General features: G+C 42.9%; 1 protein-coding gene across 5 annotated transcripts in view; it reads left to right on the top strand.

The window, feature by feature from the left end:
- ZNF236 (zinc finger protein 236) overlaps window positions 1–16,966 on the top strand; it is a 160,793-nt gene that overhangs the window by 22,838 nt on the left and 120,989 nt on the right. For 4 of the 5 annotated variants that reach the window (XR_013408317.1, XR_013408318.1, XM_028837782.2 and 1 more), the window contains exons 2-3: window positions 3,864–4,006; window positions 6,222–6,386. The exons of the other annotated variant lie outside the window; for it this stretch is intronic. Coding sequence is in view for 2 of the 4 variants with exons in the window: in XM_028837782.2 (XP_028693615.2) it covers window positions 3,864–4,006; window positions 6,222–6,386 (308 nt within the window). In the remaining 2 variants the exon portion in view is untranslated. The remainder of the gene's footprint in view (window positions 1–3,863; window positions 4,007–6,221; window positions 6,387–16,966) is intronic. 5 annotated transcript variants of the gene reach the window in all.

Below are 16,966 nucleotides of genomic sequence, written 5' to 3'. Positions count from 1 at the left end.
ATGCCCAGCCAGGATGCATTAATTTAATAGACCTCTTTCTGAACAACAGATACTCTGGGGACCAGAAATTTGAATGAACTTGAAGGCATGATGGACCAAAGGTGTTATTTGAGGCCTGGGACACTGCCCAGAAAGGGCTGACTCTGAGCAGAAGGAAAGCAAGCGAAGTGGGGACAGTGGAGGCCACCACGTCCTGGCAGGAAGGTGTCAGGGTGGAAGGTGCTTCTCCAGAGCGAAGGGAACCGGCTCCCTGTACAAAGGTGTGCCCCTAGGCAGAGCGAGAATCTAGACCGCCATTGGGTTTCAAAATTATGCTCAGTGTGGAAACTAAAACCATGTTGTTGTTTTTAAACAATTTTCCAGTCATATTTTAATTTGAATTATTGTTTTAAGTTTGTGTGTGAACCAAATTAATATTGTGTTATATCACTGTTTGGAAGAAGAGACTCACTGAAATTATTATGTTTTGAGTTTGTTAAGGAGCAACGTCTTGCTTCTTAAGATAACTCTTTTTCTGGAAAAGTCTTAATTCATAAGTAAATCAACATCATTTTTCTTTCTTTCTTTTTTTTTTTGAGATGGAGCCTCCCTCTGTTGCCCAGGCTGAAGTGCAGTGGCACAATCTCGGCTCACTGCAACCTCTGCCTCCTGGGTTCAAGCGATTCTCCTGTCTCAGCCTCCCTAGTAGCTGGGATTATAGACGTGCGCCATCAAGCCTGGCTACTTTTTGTATTTTTCGCAGAGAGGGAGTATTTACCATGTTGCCAGCTGGTCTCAAACTCCTGATGTCTGGTGATCCACCTACCTCGGGCTCCCAAAGTGCTGGAATTACAGGCATGAACCACTGTGCCCAGCCTCAACATCATTTTTCAATTTTAAATATATAGTTCATGTCTCCTAGGGTTTTATCTATCAATTTCAGTTAATTCCTTCTCATTTTTGGTCAACATATTAAGTATTTTCAACATAGAGGCTGTGAAAATTGTTTTATCGTCCTGAGATAGCTTTTTAATTTTGCATTTCAGAAATTAAGTTGAGGAACTCTTTTATTAATGTACTCAGCCTTTAGGTTAAAACACTTGTAACTGTGTTCTTGAAATCCAGTTTTCAGCCGGGTGTGGTGGCTCAAGCCTGTAATCCCAGCACTTTGGGAGGCTGAGACGGGCAGATCACGAGGTCGGGAGATCGAGACCATCCTGGCTAACACGGTGAAACCCCGTCTCTACTAAAAAATGCAAAAAATTAGCCGGGCGTGGTGGTGGGCGCCTGTAGTCCCAGCTACTCAGGAGGCTGAAGCAGGAGAATGGCGTGAACCCGAGAGGCAGAGCTTGCAGTGAGCTGAGATCCGGCCACTGCACTCCAGCCTGGGCGACAGAGCGAGACTCCGTCTAAAAAAAAAAAACAATTTTCAACAGACATTTTATTTGTCTCTTCCTAACCTCGAAACTATTTCTTACCATATTACACAGTTTTCCAAGGGGATTGTATATCAATTGCTATGGTCCCAACAATCGTTTTATTTTATTTTATTTTTATTTATTAATTTTTTTTTTTGAGATGGGTTCTCGCTCTGTCACCCAGGCTGGAGTGCAGTGGTACAATCTCAGCTCACTGCAAGCTCCGCCTCCCGGGTTCATGCCATTCTCCTGCCTCAGCCTCCTGAGTAGCTGGGACTACAGGCGCCCGCCACCCCCAGCTGGTTGTTTTTTTTTTGTATTTTTAGTAGAGAAGGGGTTTCACCATGTTAGCCAGGATGGTCTTGATCTGCTGACCTCGTGATCCGCCTGCCTTGGCCTCCCAAAGTGTTGGGATTACAGGCGTGAGCCAGCATGCCTGGCCCCAACAATCATTTTATTTGGGCCTGGGAAGTCATAAAACATTTACTATTAGTTTTAGTGTAGAAATTTTGAAAGTATGGTCTTTGAACAGGATGTGAATATAGTTAAGAATAAATGGAATAAAAATTATGCGTATCTTTTTCTTAGTAGACGCACTTTTTATGTATGAAATTGCAGTCTTTTGAATTGCATTGTATTTCTTGAAGCCAGAATTTGCCTTTTCTCAAGGTTCTGCCAGAATAATGTTTGCAGCTGTTGCTGACTTCCTCCACCCTGTCTCTGTGCCCGTCCCACGTGGGCTTCACCTACCTCCTGTCCTTTGGAATCTCCAGGTCCTTGCTACAAGGCAGATTCAACCTTCCACCAGGAGACTTTTGGCAGAAATGGGAACTGCAGGCTGTTTTCTCAAAACAAAGATTTCAAGGTCTATAGAACATTTTGAGTGCCTGTGTTTACCACACAGACTCGTGAGAACAAGGGGCTTTCCTGAGCTACTTGGTTCTTCAGCTTACCCCGTACTCTACTCCCAAATTTCTGAAGTCTAATATTTTTGGATCAAATTTGATACAAGTAGCTGTGTGCAACGTATTTCTGGTCTTCACATAGCAAAGTATATTACATATTATGTCCAAATTACAATACTTGAAGTATATTTATTTTAAAAAATTGTAGAGCTTTAGGGCATCTTTATTTTATGGCATTTTAGACGAGTTTTGTGATTATCCTGTAGTATGTTATTTGTTGTATATAGTCTTACTTGAAAATACTTTTTTTTTTTTTTTTGAGATGGAGTCTCGCTCTGTCCCCCAGGCTGGAGTGCAGTGGCGTGATCTCGGCTCACTGCAAGCTCCGCCTCCCGGGTTCACACCATTCTCCTGCCTCGGCCTCCCAAGTAGCTGGAACCAGGTGCCCGCCACCATGCCCAGCTAATTTTTTGTATTTTTCGTAGAGACGGGGTTTCACCTTGTTAGCCAGGATGGTCTCAATCTCCTGACCTCGTGATCCGCCTGCCTCGGCCTCTCAAAGTGCTGGGATTACAGGCGTGAGCCAACCCGTCTGGCCGAAAATACTTTTTAAGTTAAAAGCACTTCACCTGGGTGGGTTTATAGAAACTCTTTGTAAAAATTGAGGATTGTCTGAGGCATTGCAATCTCTTGTCTTCCTGAACCTCCTAAGCCATGTCTATATATGAGAGAGCAAAGGTTTTATTTTTAAGAGACAGGGTCTTGCTCTGTGGCCCAGGCTGGGGTGCAGTGGTACGATCATAGGTCACTACAGCTTGAAACTCTTGGTCTCAAGAGATCCTTCCCCCTTAGCCTCCCGAATAGGTAGGACTACAGGTACGTGCCGCCATGCCTAGCTAATTTTAGTAGAGATGGAGTCTCACTGTGTTGCTCAGGCTGATCTTGAACTCCAGGCCTCAAACAATTCTCCTGCCCTTGTCTTCCCGAAGTGCTGAAATAAAAGGCATGAGCCACTGCACGTGGCAGTTTTTCTTTTTGACTTAATCTGGTTTTGCAGCAGTTTTGAGAGACATTGAGTTTGTGAATTAGCATTTAAAGGCTTTAATATTTCTACTAGAGTTTTGTTTACTGAGTGATTTAAGAAACAATGTGTATTATTGATAGAATCTTAAAGTGATTTGGAGGTGAAATGTGTCAGTGGTTTGTAGTGACTTTGAAACACTATTCGGTAGGTTCACATGGTTTAAGAAGCATCATTATGGCTTTTGTGTGTTTTGGTGTGTGTGACTGTGAAGCCTCAGGAATTTAGTTTAAGCTTCTGAAAAGCCCACCAATAAGTATTTAGAATTCTGTTGTCCCATATCTTAGTCATCTCAAAGTTTCTCATTTCTAACTTTAAAACATGTCAATTTAAAAAATTCAGTATATCATTAATTTCATCTAAATCTCTCATAAATCTCTGATAAAATTTTGTTTTTAAACAATAACCAATAATTTGGTTTTATTTATGTGATAAAAATAACAACTGGTATTTATTGTCTATACTTATGCAATTTTATAGATGGAGTTTTAACATTGAATGCGGAGAACACTAATTATGCCTATCAAGTTCCAAACTTCCATAAATGTGAAATCTGTCTACTATCTTTTCCAAAAGAATCCCAGTTTCAACGCCACATGAGGGATCACGAGCGAAATGACAAGGTATGTATTTTCAAAGGTGATGTCAGGAATGTGAGCGTTGAAACTGGAGGTATTGTAAAAATGAACAAGTAAAATCAAAACTTTTAATTTAGGTTCCTAAATAGTAGAACATTTTATGTTGTACAAAGAAATATTTTGGTCTTTTTAAAAGTTAGAATTTATTTGGTAAGACGAGAGAGTGAGAGCTTGTCCTGGTGAATTTGTATATTGAAGTTGTTTATTTGTAGACAAATAATTATTTAAAAAATACGACTTTTTAAAAGTAGTTTCAATTTCCTGTATGACTGAACATAGAAGTGGTGTGTTTGGAAGTATTTTTCTGCAATGGAGAGTTTTATCTTTAAGTGATCTTGCATTTAAAAATGGTATTATAGATGTTTTAGGTTGTATTTCAGGAGGGAGCAAATATTAAATACTATCTTAAATAGAAATTTGAACTCTTTTTTGCAGTACCTCTTGTGGGACATGTCAAGAATTTTAGTGCCTTAATGGAATGATTTGCCTGATAGATGGAAAGTGGCAGTTAAAACTATAATTAAAAAAGTGATTGTCAACTTTTCTCTAGGTAGGAGCATGTAAGCTAGTGAGCCATTTGAGACCAGAAAAACACCAGGGACCTCCTTTAGAGAACGGGATATGACCGTCTCAGGCTTGACTTTCAGCACAAATGGTGCTGCTATAGCTATGATAATATATAAATATAATATATCAGTATGCACCAGTATTATTTTCTCAGGTTTGACAATCTGAAGATACTGACTTATTCCTCATTAGGATCTTGTCACTTCAGAGAGAAATACCAAGAAATACCAGTGATTATCTTTTTACAATTGAATAGAAGAATACCTTCCATTTTGGGAAAATCTTAGACCTAGATAAGCAACTCTGTTAAAATCTAGTAAAATTTTGTATGATTATTTTACTTGAAGTATGTTTTTTTTTTTTTTTTTTTTTTTTTGAGATGGAGTTTCACTCTGTCGCCTGGACTGGAGAGTGGCACCATCTTGGCTCACTGCAACCTCCTCCTCCCAGGTTCAAGCAATTCTCCTGCCTCAGCTTCCCAAGTAGCTGGGATTACAGGCACGTGCCACCACACCTGGCTCATTTTTATGTTTTTAGTAGAGACGGGCTTTCGCCATGTTGGCCAGATTGGTCTCAAACTCCTGACCTCAGGGCGATCCACCCACCTCGGCCTCCCAAAATGCTGGGATTACAGGCGTGAGCCACCGCCCCCAGCCTGCTTGCAGTGATTTTGTTTATAATAGTGTAGTTGGTCAGAAATGGGAAAAATCCAACTTAATGAGTTGAAATTTTTCAGACTACAATCCAATAAATTTATATGCAGTTTTTTTTTTTTTTTTAAAGATTCATCATGAACTCTATTATTTCAATGAATTAGAAAAGTTTAACAGAGAAAATGTTTGGAAGCAAACACTGAGAATACATTATTAGAATATGTTTCTTTCTCTGTGTGTTCATTTAACACCAGTATCCATACACCCTTACAAATGGCAAATGTAAGCATGCATATTTAGACATTCAACACAAACCCATGTCATGCAAACACATGGAGAAAGAAACTTTTTTTTTTTTTTTTTTTGAGACGGAGTCTTGCTCTGTCGCCCAGGCTGGAGTGCAGTGGTGCAACCTTGGCCTCCCAGGTTCAAGCGATTCTCTTGCCTCAGCCTCCCAAGTAGCTGGGACTATAGGCGCCCGCCACCATACCTGGCTAATTTTTGTATTTTTAGTAGAGATGGGGTTTCACCACGTTGGCCAGGCTGGTCTCGAACTCTTAAGCTCAAGTGGTCTGCCCGCCTTGGCCTCCCAAAGTGCTGGGATTACAGGCGTGAGCCACTGTGCCTGGGCACAGAAGTATGTTTTAATAACATGTTTTAAAGGTTATCTTTGAAAGGTGTTTCATTGTCAAACACTTACACTCGTTGAAAGAAAACAGCTTATATACAGCATTTCTTACTAGAAATATTTCCTACGCGTATGTATGTGTTTTCATCCTTATAATCCTCTCAGTAATTCTAGCAGGTGCTTGACTGTGTTTGTTTTGGATTTATTGACTTAAGGGCCAGAGGAGACTTCAGAAGTTTCTGTAGATTGTCTGTACATTATGGTACTTGTTAATATTTTCATAACATTTATTGAACAAGCATCTGTGAAAAGATTGTATTTCAGTGGCTTCTTCACTTTTCTCTCCAAATAGCCACATCGATGTGACCAGTGCCCCCAAACATTTAATGTTGAATTCAACCTGACACTTCATAAATGCACTCACAGCGGGGAAGATCCTACCTGCCCTGTGTGTAACAAGAAATTCTCCAGAGTGGCTAGTCTCAAAGCGCATATTATGCTACATGAAAAGGAAGAGGTAATCGTCATCATTTTGCATATACTTTGTTAACTGATTGTTAAAATACATCTGATCATGAGTGAGGAGGATTTTAGGTATAAACTCGTTTTAAAAGCCTTTTGTGTAGATTTCAAGGAGCGAATTGTCATTAGATTTGCCTTGACGCCAGTTGACTGATAAAACATTTTATTTTCTGGCCCTGTCAATGCCTTAGGGTAGAGACATTTTAATGTGTAGTGTATTTGAAGGATCAAAATATATCCACATTGGCTGGCAGAGGCTCTTCCTGGCACCTCACCCCCCTCTTTGTAAACACAAACTAACTTTTATATGATTCTGCCGTGGCCAAAAGTAACTTTTCTGCTTCTGAACATGGTAGAATCTCCTTGCTTGCTCCTGGGTCCTCTGACCTTTGAGAATCTGAGGGAAGAAAATCATTTCATGATGGCCCCAAGCAGCTTATACACCAAAGTGACCACTCCTGGGAGCTCCACAGGCCCGATGTCTAGGACAGCTTTAAGGATGACAGGCCACAGTGCTGGGTTGGGGGTTGAATCTAAAGTGCCAATGGCTGTTGCTTAAAAAATATGCTCCTCCTTGGTTAGGTGCAGTGGCTCATGCCCGTTAACCCAGCTTTTGGGAAGCTGAGATAGGAAAATTGCTTGTGGCCAGGAGTTTGAAACCAGCCTGGACAACATAGTGAGACCCCATCTCTACAAAACAAAAACAAAAAACAAGAAAAGCTTCTCTAGACTCCCCCTTTGCATTATTACTGTAAAAAATTAGGAAGATACAAAAAGTTAAAGGAGAAAATCATCTCTAACTCTGAGATAATTATTGATAACTATTTGGTATATTTTCTTCCTGACACAGAAAAACACAGTATTGAAATTGCATATTCAGACGATCCCTGACTGAAGATGGTTTAGACTTAATGTTTTTTTTACTTTACGGTGGTGTGAAAGCAAACACATTTCTTAGAAACCTTACTTCTCTTGTGCTGTTAGGCAGAGGCAGCGAACTGCAACTCCCTGTCAGCCACACGCTTTTGGCTTGTGATATTTTCAGTTCACCATGGGTTTATCAGGATGTAATCCCATCATAAATCAGGGAGTACCTGTATAAAATTTACATCATGAAAGCTGACTTCACACTTTGTTTTTTTTGAGATGGAGTTTTGCTTTTGTTGCCCAGGCTGGAGTGCAATGGCACCATCTTAGCTCACTTCAACCTCCGCCTCCCAGGTTCAAGCGATTCTCCTGCCACAGCCTCCCAAGTAGCTGGGATTACAGGCGCCTGCCACCACGCCTGGCTAATTTTTGTATTTTTAGTAGAGATGGGGGTTTTGCCAGGTTCGCCAAGCTGGTCTTGAACTCCTGACCTCAGGTGATCCACCTGCCATGGCCTCCCAAAATGCTGGGATTACAGGTGTGAGCCACTGTGCCTGGCCTGACTTCATACTTTCTACATGATTTTGGGTCCTGTTTTTATCAATGTCTTTAATTTTTATTTTATTTATTTATTTATTTATTTTTTGAGATGGAGTCTTGCTCTGTTGCCAGGCTGGAGTGCAGTGGCACAATCTCAGCTCACTGCAATCTCCGCCTCCTGGGTTCAAGCAATCCTCCTGCCTCAGCCTCCTGAGTAGCTGGGACTACAGGTGCGTGCCACCACACCCAGCTGATTTTTGTACTTTTAGTAGAGACGGGATTTCACCATGTTGGCCAGAACGGTCTCAATCTCTTGACCTCGTTATCTGCCCACCTTGGCCTCCCAAAGTGCTGAGAATACAGGCATGAGCCACTGTGCCCGGCCTAATTTTTATTTTAAAGTAACTTATTTTTATCTCTTAAAATCTTATAATACAAGTAACGCATATTTATTTTGGAAAAAAATTAGTAAAAAAGGTAACATTAAAAGCACCCATAGTGGACTTTAACAAAGCTGAACACACAGAAACAGCAAAGTGGTGGTTACCAGAGGCTGGGGGATGGGGGGATTGGGGAGATGTTGGTCAAAGGCCACAATATTTCAGTTAGATGGGAGGAGTAAGTTCAAGAGATCTGTTGTACATCATGGGGACTACATTAGTAAGAATACATTGTATGTTTGAAAATTACTGGCTGGACACAGTGGCTCACGTCTGTAATCCCAGCACTTTGGGAGGTGGAGGCGGGCAGATCATTTGAGGTCAGGAGTTCAAGACCAGCCTTGCCAACATGACGAAACCCTGTCTCTACTAAAAATACAAAAATTAGCCAGGCATGGTGGCAGGCACCTATAATCCCAGCTACTCAGGAGACTGAGGTGGGAGAACCACTTGAACCCAGGAGGTGGAGGTTGCAGTGAGCTGAGATCATGCTACTGCACTCCAGCCTGGGCAACAGAGCAAGACTTTGTCTTTAAAAAAAAAAAAAAAGAAGAAGAAGAAGAAAAAGAAAATTGTTGTGAGAGTAGATTTTAAGTGTTCTCTCCCCAAGAAATATGTATGTGAGATAACGCATGTAAAATAGGTGGATTTAGTCATTCCACAACATATACCAAAACATCATGTGGTACACCATAAATATGTAAAGTTTTACTTATCAATTTAAAAATCAGTTAGTTAAAAAAATTATAAGAAAGAAAACATACTATGTGGAGAGAATACATTTGTGGTATTTCAAACTTTTTTTCTATAACATGCTTTTCTTAATAGTTTATGTTTAAAATAGTTTTTTAAATACAAAAATAGGATTATGTCATTACACAGATTACTTTTGTAACCTACCTTTTTCCATATCATATTGTAAATACATACTCCCTCTTTTGACTCATCATCAAAGTTATCACTGATTATCAAATATTAATATTTTAAATTATTAAAATCTGCAGTATCTTGGGCAGGTGTGGCAGCTCATGCTTGTAATCCCAGCACTTTGGGAGGCCGAGGCACTTGAGCTCAGGAGTTTGAGACTAGCCTGGGCAACATAGACTGTCACTACAAAAAAAAGTCCTCAGCATCTGGATTTAGCATAATAACATGTAATAATTTTCATCATTGTTTAACATTTACATTGTTTATTTTTATTTATTTATTTTTTTTTTTTTGAGACGGAGTCTCGCTCTGTCACCCAGGCTGGAGTGCAGTGGCCAGATCTCAGCTCACTGCAAGCTCCGCCTCCCGGGTTCCCGCCATTCTCCTGCCTCAGCCTCCCGAGTAGCTGGGACTACAGGCACCGCCACCGCGCCCGGCTAGTTTTTTTTTTTGTATTTCTTAGTAGAGACGGGGTTTCACCGTGTTAGCCAGGATGGTCTCGATCTCCTGACCTCGTGATCCAACCATCTCCGCCTCCCAAAGTGCTGGGATTACAGGCGTGAGCCACCGCGCCCGGCCTGTTTATATTTTTTAATATTATAAGTAATACATCTTTGCATATGAATCTTCTTATGCATCTTTAATTCTTTCCTTAGGATAGATTCCTACAGTTAGATTAATTGAACTAATAAATAAGACTTTTTTCTCCCAAGTTCTTTATAGAATGCCATACGACATTCTAGAAAGTACATGCCAATTTAACACCTTCTCTTGCAGAGTTTAGGAATGCCTGTCTCACTCATCGATAGTGCTATTCACAAATGGCTATATTTATATTTATATTTTTATTTTTGGGGGGAGAAGTCGCGTTCTATCCCCCAGGTTGTAGTACAGTGGCGTGATCTCGGCTCATGGCAGCCTCCGCCTCCCAGGTTCAAGCGATTCTCCTGCCTCAGCCTCCCGAGTAGCTGGGATTACAGGCACCCCACTATATCCAGCTAATTTTTGTATTTTTAATAGAGATAGGGTTTCGCCATGTTGGCCAGGCTTGTTTTGAACTCCTGACCTCAACTGATCTGCCTACCTCAGCCTCCCAGAGTGCTGGGATTACAGGTATGAGCCACTGTGCCCGGCCAGTTTAATTTCTTAAAAGCAGAAAATGTATTAAATGGTGTATTAATATATTTTGGAATAAGTCCTACGTGCACACAGTAAGAAATCAAACAGTAGAGAAGGTTATAGAGAGCAAAAAGTTACATCTCCTTTGGGTTCCTAAGTTCCAGTTTTGCTCCTCAGAAACAACTTTCATTAGCAGTTTCTTCTGTATCCTTCCAGGGACATTTGATGCCTATACAAATCTCCTCTATACCCTTATTAGTCAACTCATAATATTCTGTGCCTTTTCATCAGTTAACTGTGTATCTTAAGTGTAATTCCACATCTGTTAATCGGAGAGCTGTCGCTTTCTTTTTAACAGATGCATGGTATTATATTGTTTATATGTGTGTCATGATGAGCAAGTCACTGCTGTTAGGTATGTAGGTCATTTCCAGCCTTTTCCAGACAAAGCTATGGTGAGCAAATATTTCTGTCCATGTTTGAGTTCTCAGGATGGGTAGTGTGGTATCCCAGAGGACATTTGGTTATCACTCTTGTGGGGCTGGGCGTGGGTGGGGTGCTTCTGTTATCTCATGAGTAGAGGATGCGGCCGAACACCCTGCAGTGCCCAGCACAGCCTCCATTGCTACGAGTGACCTGGCCCAGAACATCAGTAGTGTGAGGTTGAGGAAACCCTGGGTTAATAGAAATGTGAGGTCTATTCCTGGAAATGGAGTTGTTAGGTCAAAGGATATGTGAATTCAAAATTTTGATATTGTCAGATTGTTTTCCAAAGAGATTTTATCAGTTTATCCTCCAGCCAATAAATGGTATATAAAATTGCTCATTTCTTCATACCATTTTCTTTCTCTTTAAAAAAATTTATTACTTAAAAAAAATAGAAATCGGGTCTCACCATGTTGTCCAGGCTGCTCTTGAACTCCTGGTGTCAAGTAGTGGTTGGATTACAGGCGTGAGCCACTGTGCCCAGCCCATTTTCTTGCCTTTTTTTTTTTTTTTTTGAGACAGAGTTTTGCACTGTTGCCTAGGCTAGAGTGCAGTGGCACAATCTTAACCCACTGCAACCTCTGCCTCCCGGGTTCAAGCGATTCTTCTGCCTTAGCCTCCTGAGTAGCTGGAATTGCAGGCGCCTGCCACCATGCCCGACTAATTTTTGTATTTTTAGTAGAGATGGGGCCTTGCCACGTTGGCCAGGCTGGTCTCGAATTCCTGACCTCAGGTGATCCACCTGCCTCGGCCTCCCAAAGTGCTGAGATTATAGCCGTGAGCCACTGTACCCGGCCGGCCATATCGTTTTCAATACTCTGTTGTAAAAGTTGTCTCCTCCAATCTGGTAATTTAAAGATGGTATGTTTTTGTTTTAATTTATATTTCTTTAATTATGAGTGCAGCTTTCCATGTTTATTAACCATGAATAATTTTTTTTAATTTTAATTAAGCAATTTTTTGCAAGGTGGATGTGTGGGGATTATTGGTCTTATTCTTGCAGACTTGTGTAAAGTATTTACATTCCTGGAAAGTTAGGTTTTTCTGCCTTGCATGACAGAATTCTTTCTTGCTTTCTGGTTTCGTTATTTTTCTCTTCCTGGCAGAAATTTTTAAATTGTGATGGACTCAAATTTTCAATCTGTTCATTTATAGATTCTGGTTCTTGTGGCTTGATTAGAAATGCTTCCCAATTCTAAAATTATTTTCTAAAATATCCCACACGTCTGGAACATCCCACACGGATCTGCCTGGTACAGATCCTTACACATGCAGAGCAGAACTCGCATGGAAGGCATGCGTCCACACTGATCCTGCAGTGTAGCCTATCCCTGTGGGGCCTCCCCGCCTACCCCTAGTTCCCACGTGGACCCCTTCTCTTGCAGGGCCTCCCCAAGTCCCCCCAGTTCCTATGTGGACTCCTTCTCTCGCAGGGCCTCCCCACCTCCCCCCAGTTCCTATGTGGGCTCCTTCTCTCACAGGACCTCCCCGCCTCCCCGTAGTTCCTGTGTGGGCTCCTCTCGCAGGGCCTTCCCCCAGTTCCTATGTGGGCTCCTTCTCTCCCAGGACCCGGCGCCTGCCAGCACCAGCATCATCACTCACTCTCTCATCCTGGCTGCTCTGAAGGAGCCGTCTGCTCCACCGGGACCCCCATGGTCTTCCTATCCAACAGCCCTCAGGATGTCCACATATCTCAAGTCAGCCACCCGACCCTGCTTTAGATGGCAGGCATAATTAAATATGGTCTTCCTCCTCTGCCGTGGTTTTGTGAAGTCAGCAGGGTCACCTGCTTCAGTTTGCTGCCATGTAGGACCTCTCCCTTCCCATTCTTATGATTCCAGGCCCTCAGTTAACCGCCCTTCTTCAGGTTACATTATCTGACCAAAAGACACAGTTCAAAGCAGAGGAGAGTGGAAGACTCGGGGTTTAGTTTTTGAATATGTGGATATTAACCAACTGTTAAAAGTCAACATAGGCAGGTACATTTGGAGGAGAGCCTGTCTCCTGCACCCTTGGCCGCCCACTCGCCTCGGCCTTTCCTGGGCTGCCTTCCTGTTTTTCTAGTGTATCTCTGCTTTGTCTCTCTTTGTAATGAGAAGCAAATGTTTGTATATTATTTTCTTTTTCTGGCTTATCATAACATGTACAATTTAGAATTTTATATAGTTAAATATAGGCTGGTATTTTTATTGTACTAAATATTTAGATTCAGGGGAGAACTGAACATGTTTATAATGTTCAATCTTTATGAGAACACGAAATGTGAAAACATCAGCGATGTTTGATTACTATGGATTCAGTACACTTTTTACATTTCTTAAGTATTTTAAGATCCTAATGATACTGTGTAGGGAGGTGTTTTGGCCATATGTTGTGTGTTACTTGCCTGTAGGACGGCGATGCATTTGTGTGTGTTAGTTTTCCCTGCCATCCTTCCTGATTCTCTATGCAGCCTCATCTACACATAATAATTGAGTAATAAGTTTTTGATTCTGTGTTGTTCGTAACTAGCATATGCGCAGTTTTTAAAAAAAATCACCCTTGTATCATTTATTTGTTTCATAGTGTGTAGTGATGGCATATTCACCTAGCTTTTTATTTTGAAAAATTCCGAAGTGAAGATTTGAAATAATAGTACAATGGATATTTGTATAACCTTTTCCTGGACTCACCAATTGATAAATTTGTCAGATCTCACCTCCCCTCTTCTCCCTTTTTTGAACAATTTTCGAGTAAGCTACAGATTTCACATTATTTTACCACTAAGTACTTCAGGATGTAGCCCCTAAAAACACAGACAGTTTTCTTTATTTCACAAAACAGTGATCACAGTTTAACATTGCTGTAATATCTATTTTCAGAGGTCCCTATCTGGAGGGGAAAATAGTGACATTTTACAAGGGAGCAGTTAGTTTTGAACGCACGAGAGACTTCTCTTTTGACCCTGGAAGAAGTGGAAGAGGGCTCAGGTGGATGCGGGTGCAGGTGGAGGAGGAAGGGGGAGAGGGCTCCGGTGGAGGCGGGTGCAGGTGGAGGAGGAAGGGGGAGAGGGCTCCGGTGGAGGCGGGTGCAGGTGGAGGAGGAAGGGGGAGAGGGCTCAGGTGGACGCGGGTGCAGGTGGAGGAGGAAGGGGGAGAGGGCTCAGGTGGACGCGGGTGCAGGTGGAGGAGGAAGGGGGAGAGGGCTCCAGTGGAGGCGGGTGCAGGTGGAGGAGGAAGGGGGAGAGGGCTCCGGTGGAGGCGGGTGCAGGTGGAGGAGGAAGGGGGAGAGGGCTCCAGTGGAGGCGGGTGCAGGTGGAGGAGGAAGGGGGAGAGGGCTCCAGTGGAGGCGGGTGCAGGTGGAGGAGGAAGGGGGAGAGGGCTCCGGTGGAGGCGGGTGCAGGTGGAGGAGGAAGGGGGAGAGGGCTCAGGTGGAGGCGGAATTGGAGCAGCTCCTGGTATGTCTCGCACGTGTTCCCAGCCTTCCTCAGACTGTGCTTTCTTAGTGTCTCATGAAGTTTTTCATAGATTTTCAGGCAGAACCCAAGGGTCTGTGTATTAACCAGTTAGATCTGTATGATCTAGTAAGTATTTGTCTTAATAACTTAATGGTTATTTGAAAGACCAACCCAGGTGTGTTGGGTACTGCACAGCCTCTATATCCTTGCGTTTCCTATTTGCAATCATTTTCACATTGATTTTGGAGTTTTCTGTTCCACATGATTCTTCACTCCATCTTTGATCTCTAACCACAGCAACCGCGGAAACTTAGCTTCACAAAGACATGATGTTATTGAAACTGAAGTACCTCAATCTAGTTTCTGGGTGTCATTGGACAGCATGGAGCACCGCCGTTTTCCTTGAACGTGTGACCTATTCCTGGGCCTCCTCATAAGCTTGTCATGGTGCACTGCGGTGCCTCAGTTCATGGGCTGGGGCTGAGGCCTTAGACCCCACGTTTCTCTGGGAAATGGAAACATTACTGTCTTCACCAAAAACATGGAGTGGCCTGAGGCATCTAGAGATCTGCATGGGAGGCCTATTTTGGGAAATGGGAGCAGAGCCTGAGTGGGGCACATCCGTGGGCGGCCCCGGGAGCTGAGAGCCCATCTGGTTGTGGAGTCTGGGCTGGGCGGGCGGTGGGGGGTGGTCTCCTTTCCACTGCTCAGCCGCTGGGAGGAGTGGAGATGGTGGTTTGCCTGGAGGTGAGGGCTTCTGAAGCGTGTGATCTGGAATAGCAAAGGAGTCAGGGCCGTGAGAACGTTGGCGGGAGAGCTGAAATGTTGAGCCGTGTGGTCTAGGCAGAGAGGTTAAACTGGAGGGGTGTGTGTGAATCCTCTGTTAGGATGACACAGGTGGGTAAAGGTGGTTGAAGAGTCTGTGCACACCACACGCTCTGGGTGGCCCAACCCGAGGATGACATGAAGGGTAAAGATTTACCTCTAAGGCTACACCCATCTAATGGGGTCACCAGAACAGCGTGCTTTGCCGTTTTCCGTCCTGAAGTTCCTTCAGATGTACCTTTTAATAATTCACTGTGATTTCCTCCGTAACTGGAAAGAGAAACAACTATCATCTGTCATTTGCAGATGTTCTAAAGTATTTATACCTTATTTTGAAAACCTTCCCTTCGTCCTGTTTTCTCTTCCACAGACGGGCCAGGTTCTTGTCCATATCACTTCCCATAGTGGTGCTCACATTCTTTGCTGTCGCTTCAGTCCCTGCTTCTGCTGTTGTGTAGTTTTGTTATGCCGTGGTGTCCTGAGTAGGACCACATCATCTGAACTTTGTGCAGCCTACTCTCATCCGAACCCTCAGTTCTGTTTGTAAAACTCCAGCTCCCTTCATCTCTCGCTGTTGTGGTTGTAAGAACTTACACATTCCTTAGCTTCTGACTCCTTTTTAAATTTTTTTGAAAAGACTTTGGGAAATATTGTGTTTTCTGAAATTGCTTGACTTTACATTTCTGTTACTACTCACCCCTGCTTCTGGTTTCTCCCTTCAGCACACAGCAGGCTGCTTTGATTAACATGTGATAACAGGAGAAGAAAGCAGGGAAGAGTCATGGATGAGGCTTTGCTGAACTCTGGCATGAAGCTGGTGAGGGAGCTGTGAGGATGCTTCACTTCTTCCTTGGCACTGCGTGTCTGTGCTGCCAGAGGAAGGGTTCTGGAAGTTGGGCTGTCATATTCAGCCACCTGACCTTAGCAACCTCATACTGAGCTCAAGACTTACATGAGCAGAGGGGAAAAAGGCCTCACTGTGCTTGTTCTATAATAACATGTTACAATATGTTGGCTCTCTTTTTTCCTACCGTTGTGTCAGCGCTTAGGTCAGGATTTGTGACTGTGCCTCACCTGGCAGCCTGGCGTATGTGGTACAGAGCTGGTAGGGCAGCCCTGCCCTCAGGCTTGTCTAGCATTTTCATTTGCTATCTCTGTGAGTTCTTTGCTTCTGTCGCATAGTTTACAGTGGGAACGGGAGGAGGAATGTGCACTGCTTCTCTTTAAAGGTATGATCCGGAAGATGCATTTCAGTCCTGCTTACATCCAGTTGGGTAGAACGTAGTCATCACACCAGTGATCTAGTGGTTGGAGCGGCCCCCAAATAATGCTGAGCTGATTAACTGTGTGCTCAACCAGTAAGTCTATTATTGCGTAAGAAAAGAAGAATCAGTATTGGAGCACAGTTATAAGTCTTTTCCTATATGTCAAAATAATACATTCCTCGCTGCGTTTGCATTTTGTGTTTGGTTTTTCAGTTAATTGATTTGAATATGGCATATTAATAGTAACTAGAGGGATAATTTCTGACCTTCAGTTGTATTTAAAAATAACCTCTAAGGTCCCAGCGACGATGGAGCAGCTTCCTTCTCCTAGGGGTCCCCCGTATCACTTATTGTCGTTAGAGATAACCAGCCAGCAGGCACAGAACGACTCTGAAAGGCATCAGAGGTGGCGGACAGTTGGAGGGACTAGAATAACGTGGCCGTCAGCAACCTGGTTTTGTTTTGTTTTTTTTTTTTTTTTGAGACAGAGTTTCTCTCTTGTTGCCCAGGCTGGAGTGCAGTGGCACCATCCGGATTACTGCAAGCTCTGCCTCCTAGGTTCAAGCAATTCTCCTGCCTCAGCCTCCAGAGTAGCTGGGACTACAGGCGCCGCCACCACGTCTGGCTAGTTTTTGTATTTTTAGTAGACAGGGTTTCACCGTGTTAGCCA

Source organism: Macaca mulatta, chromosome 18 (genome assembly GCF_049350105.2).
Source record: "Macaca mulatta isolate MMU2019108-1 chromosome 18, T2T-MMU8v2.0, whole genome shotgun sequence".
NCBI lineage: Eukaryota > Metazoa > Chordata > Mammalia > Primates > Cercopithecidae > Macaca > Macaca mulatta.
Note: the sequence above shows the minus strand (reverse complement) of the source record. Positions and strands in the feature narration are given on the sequence as shown.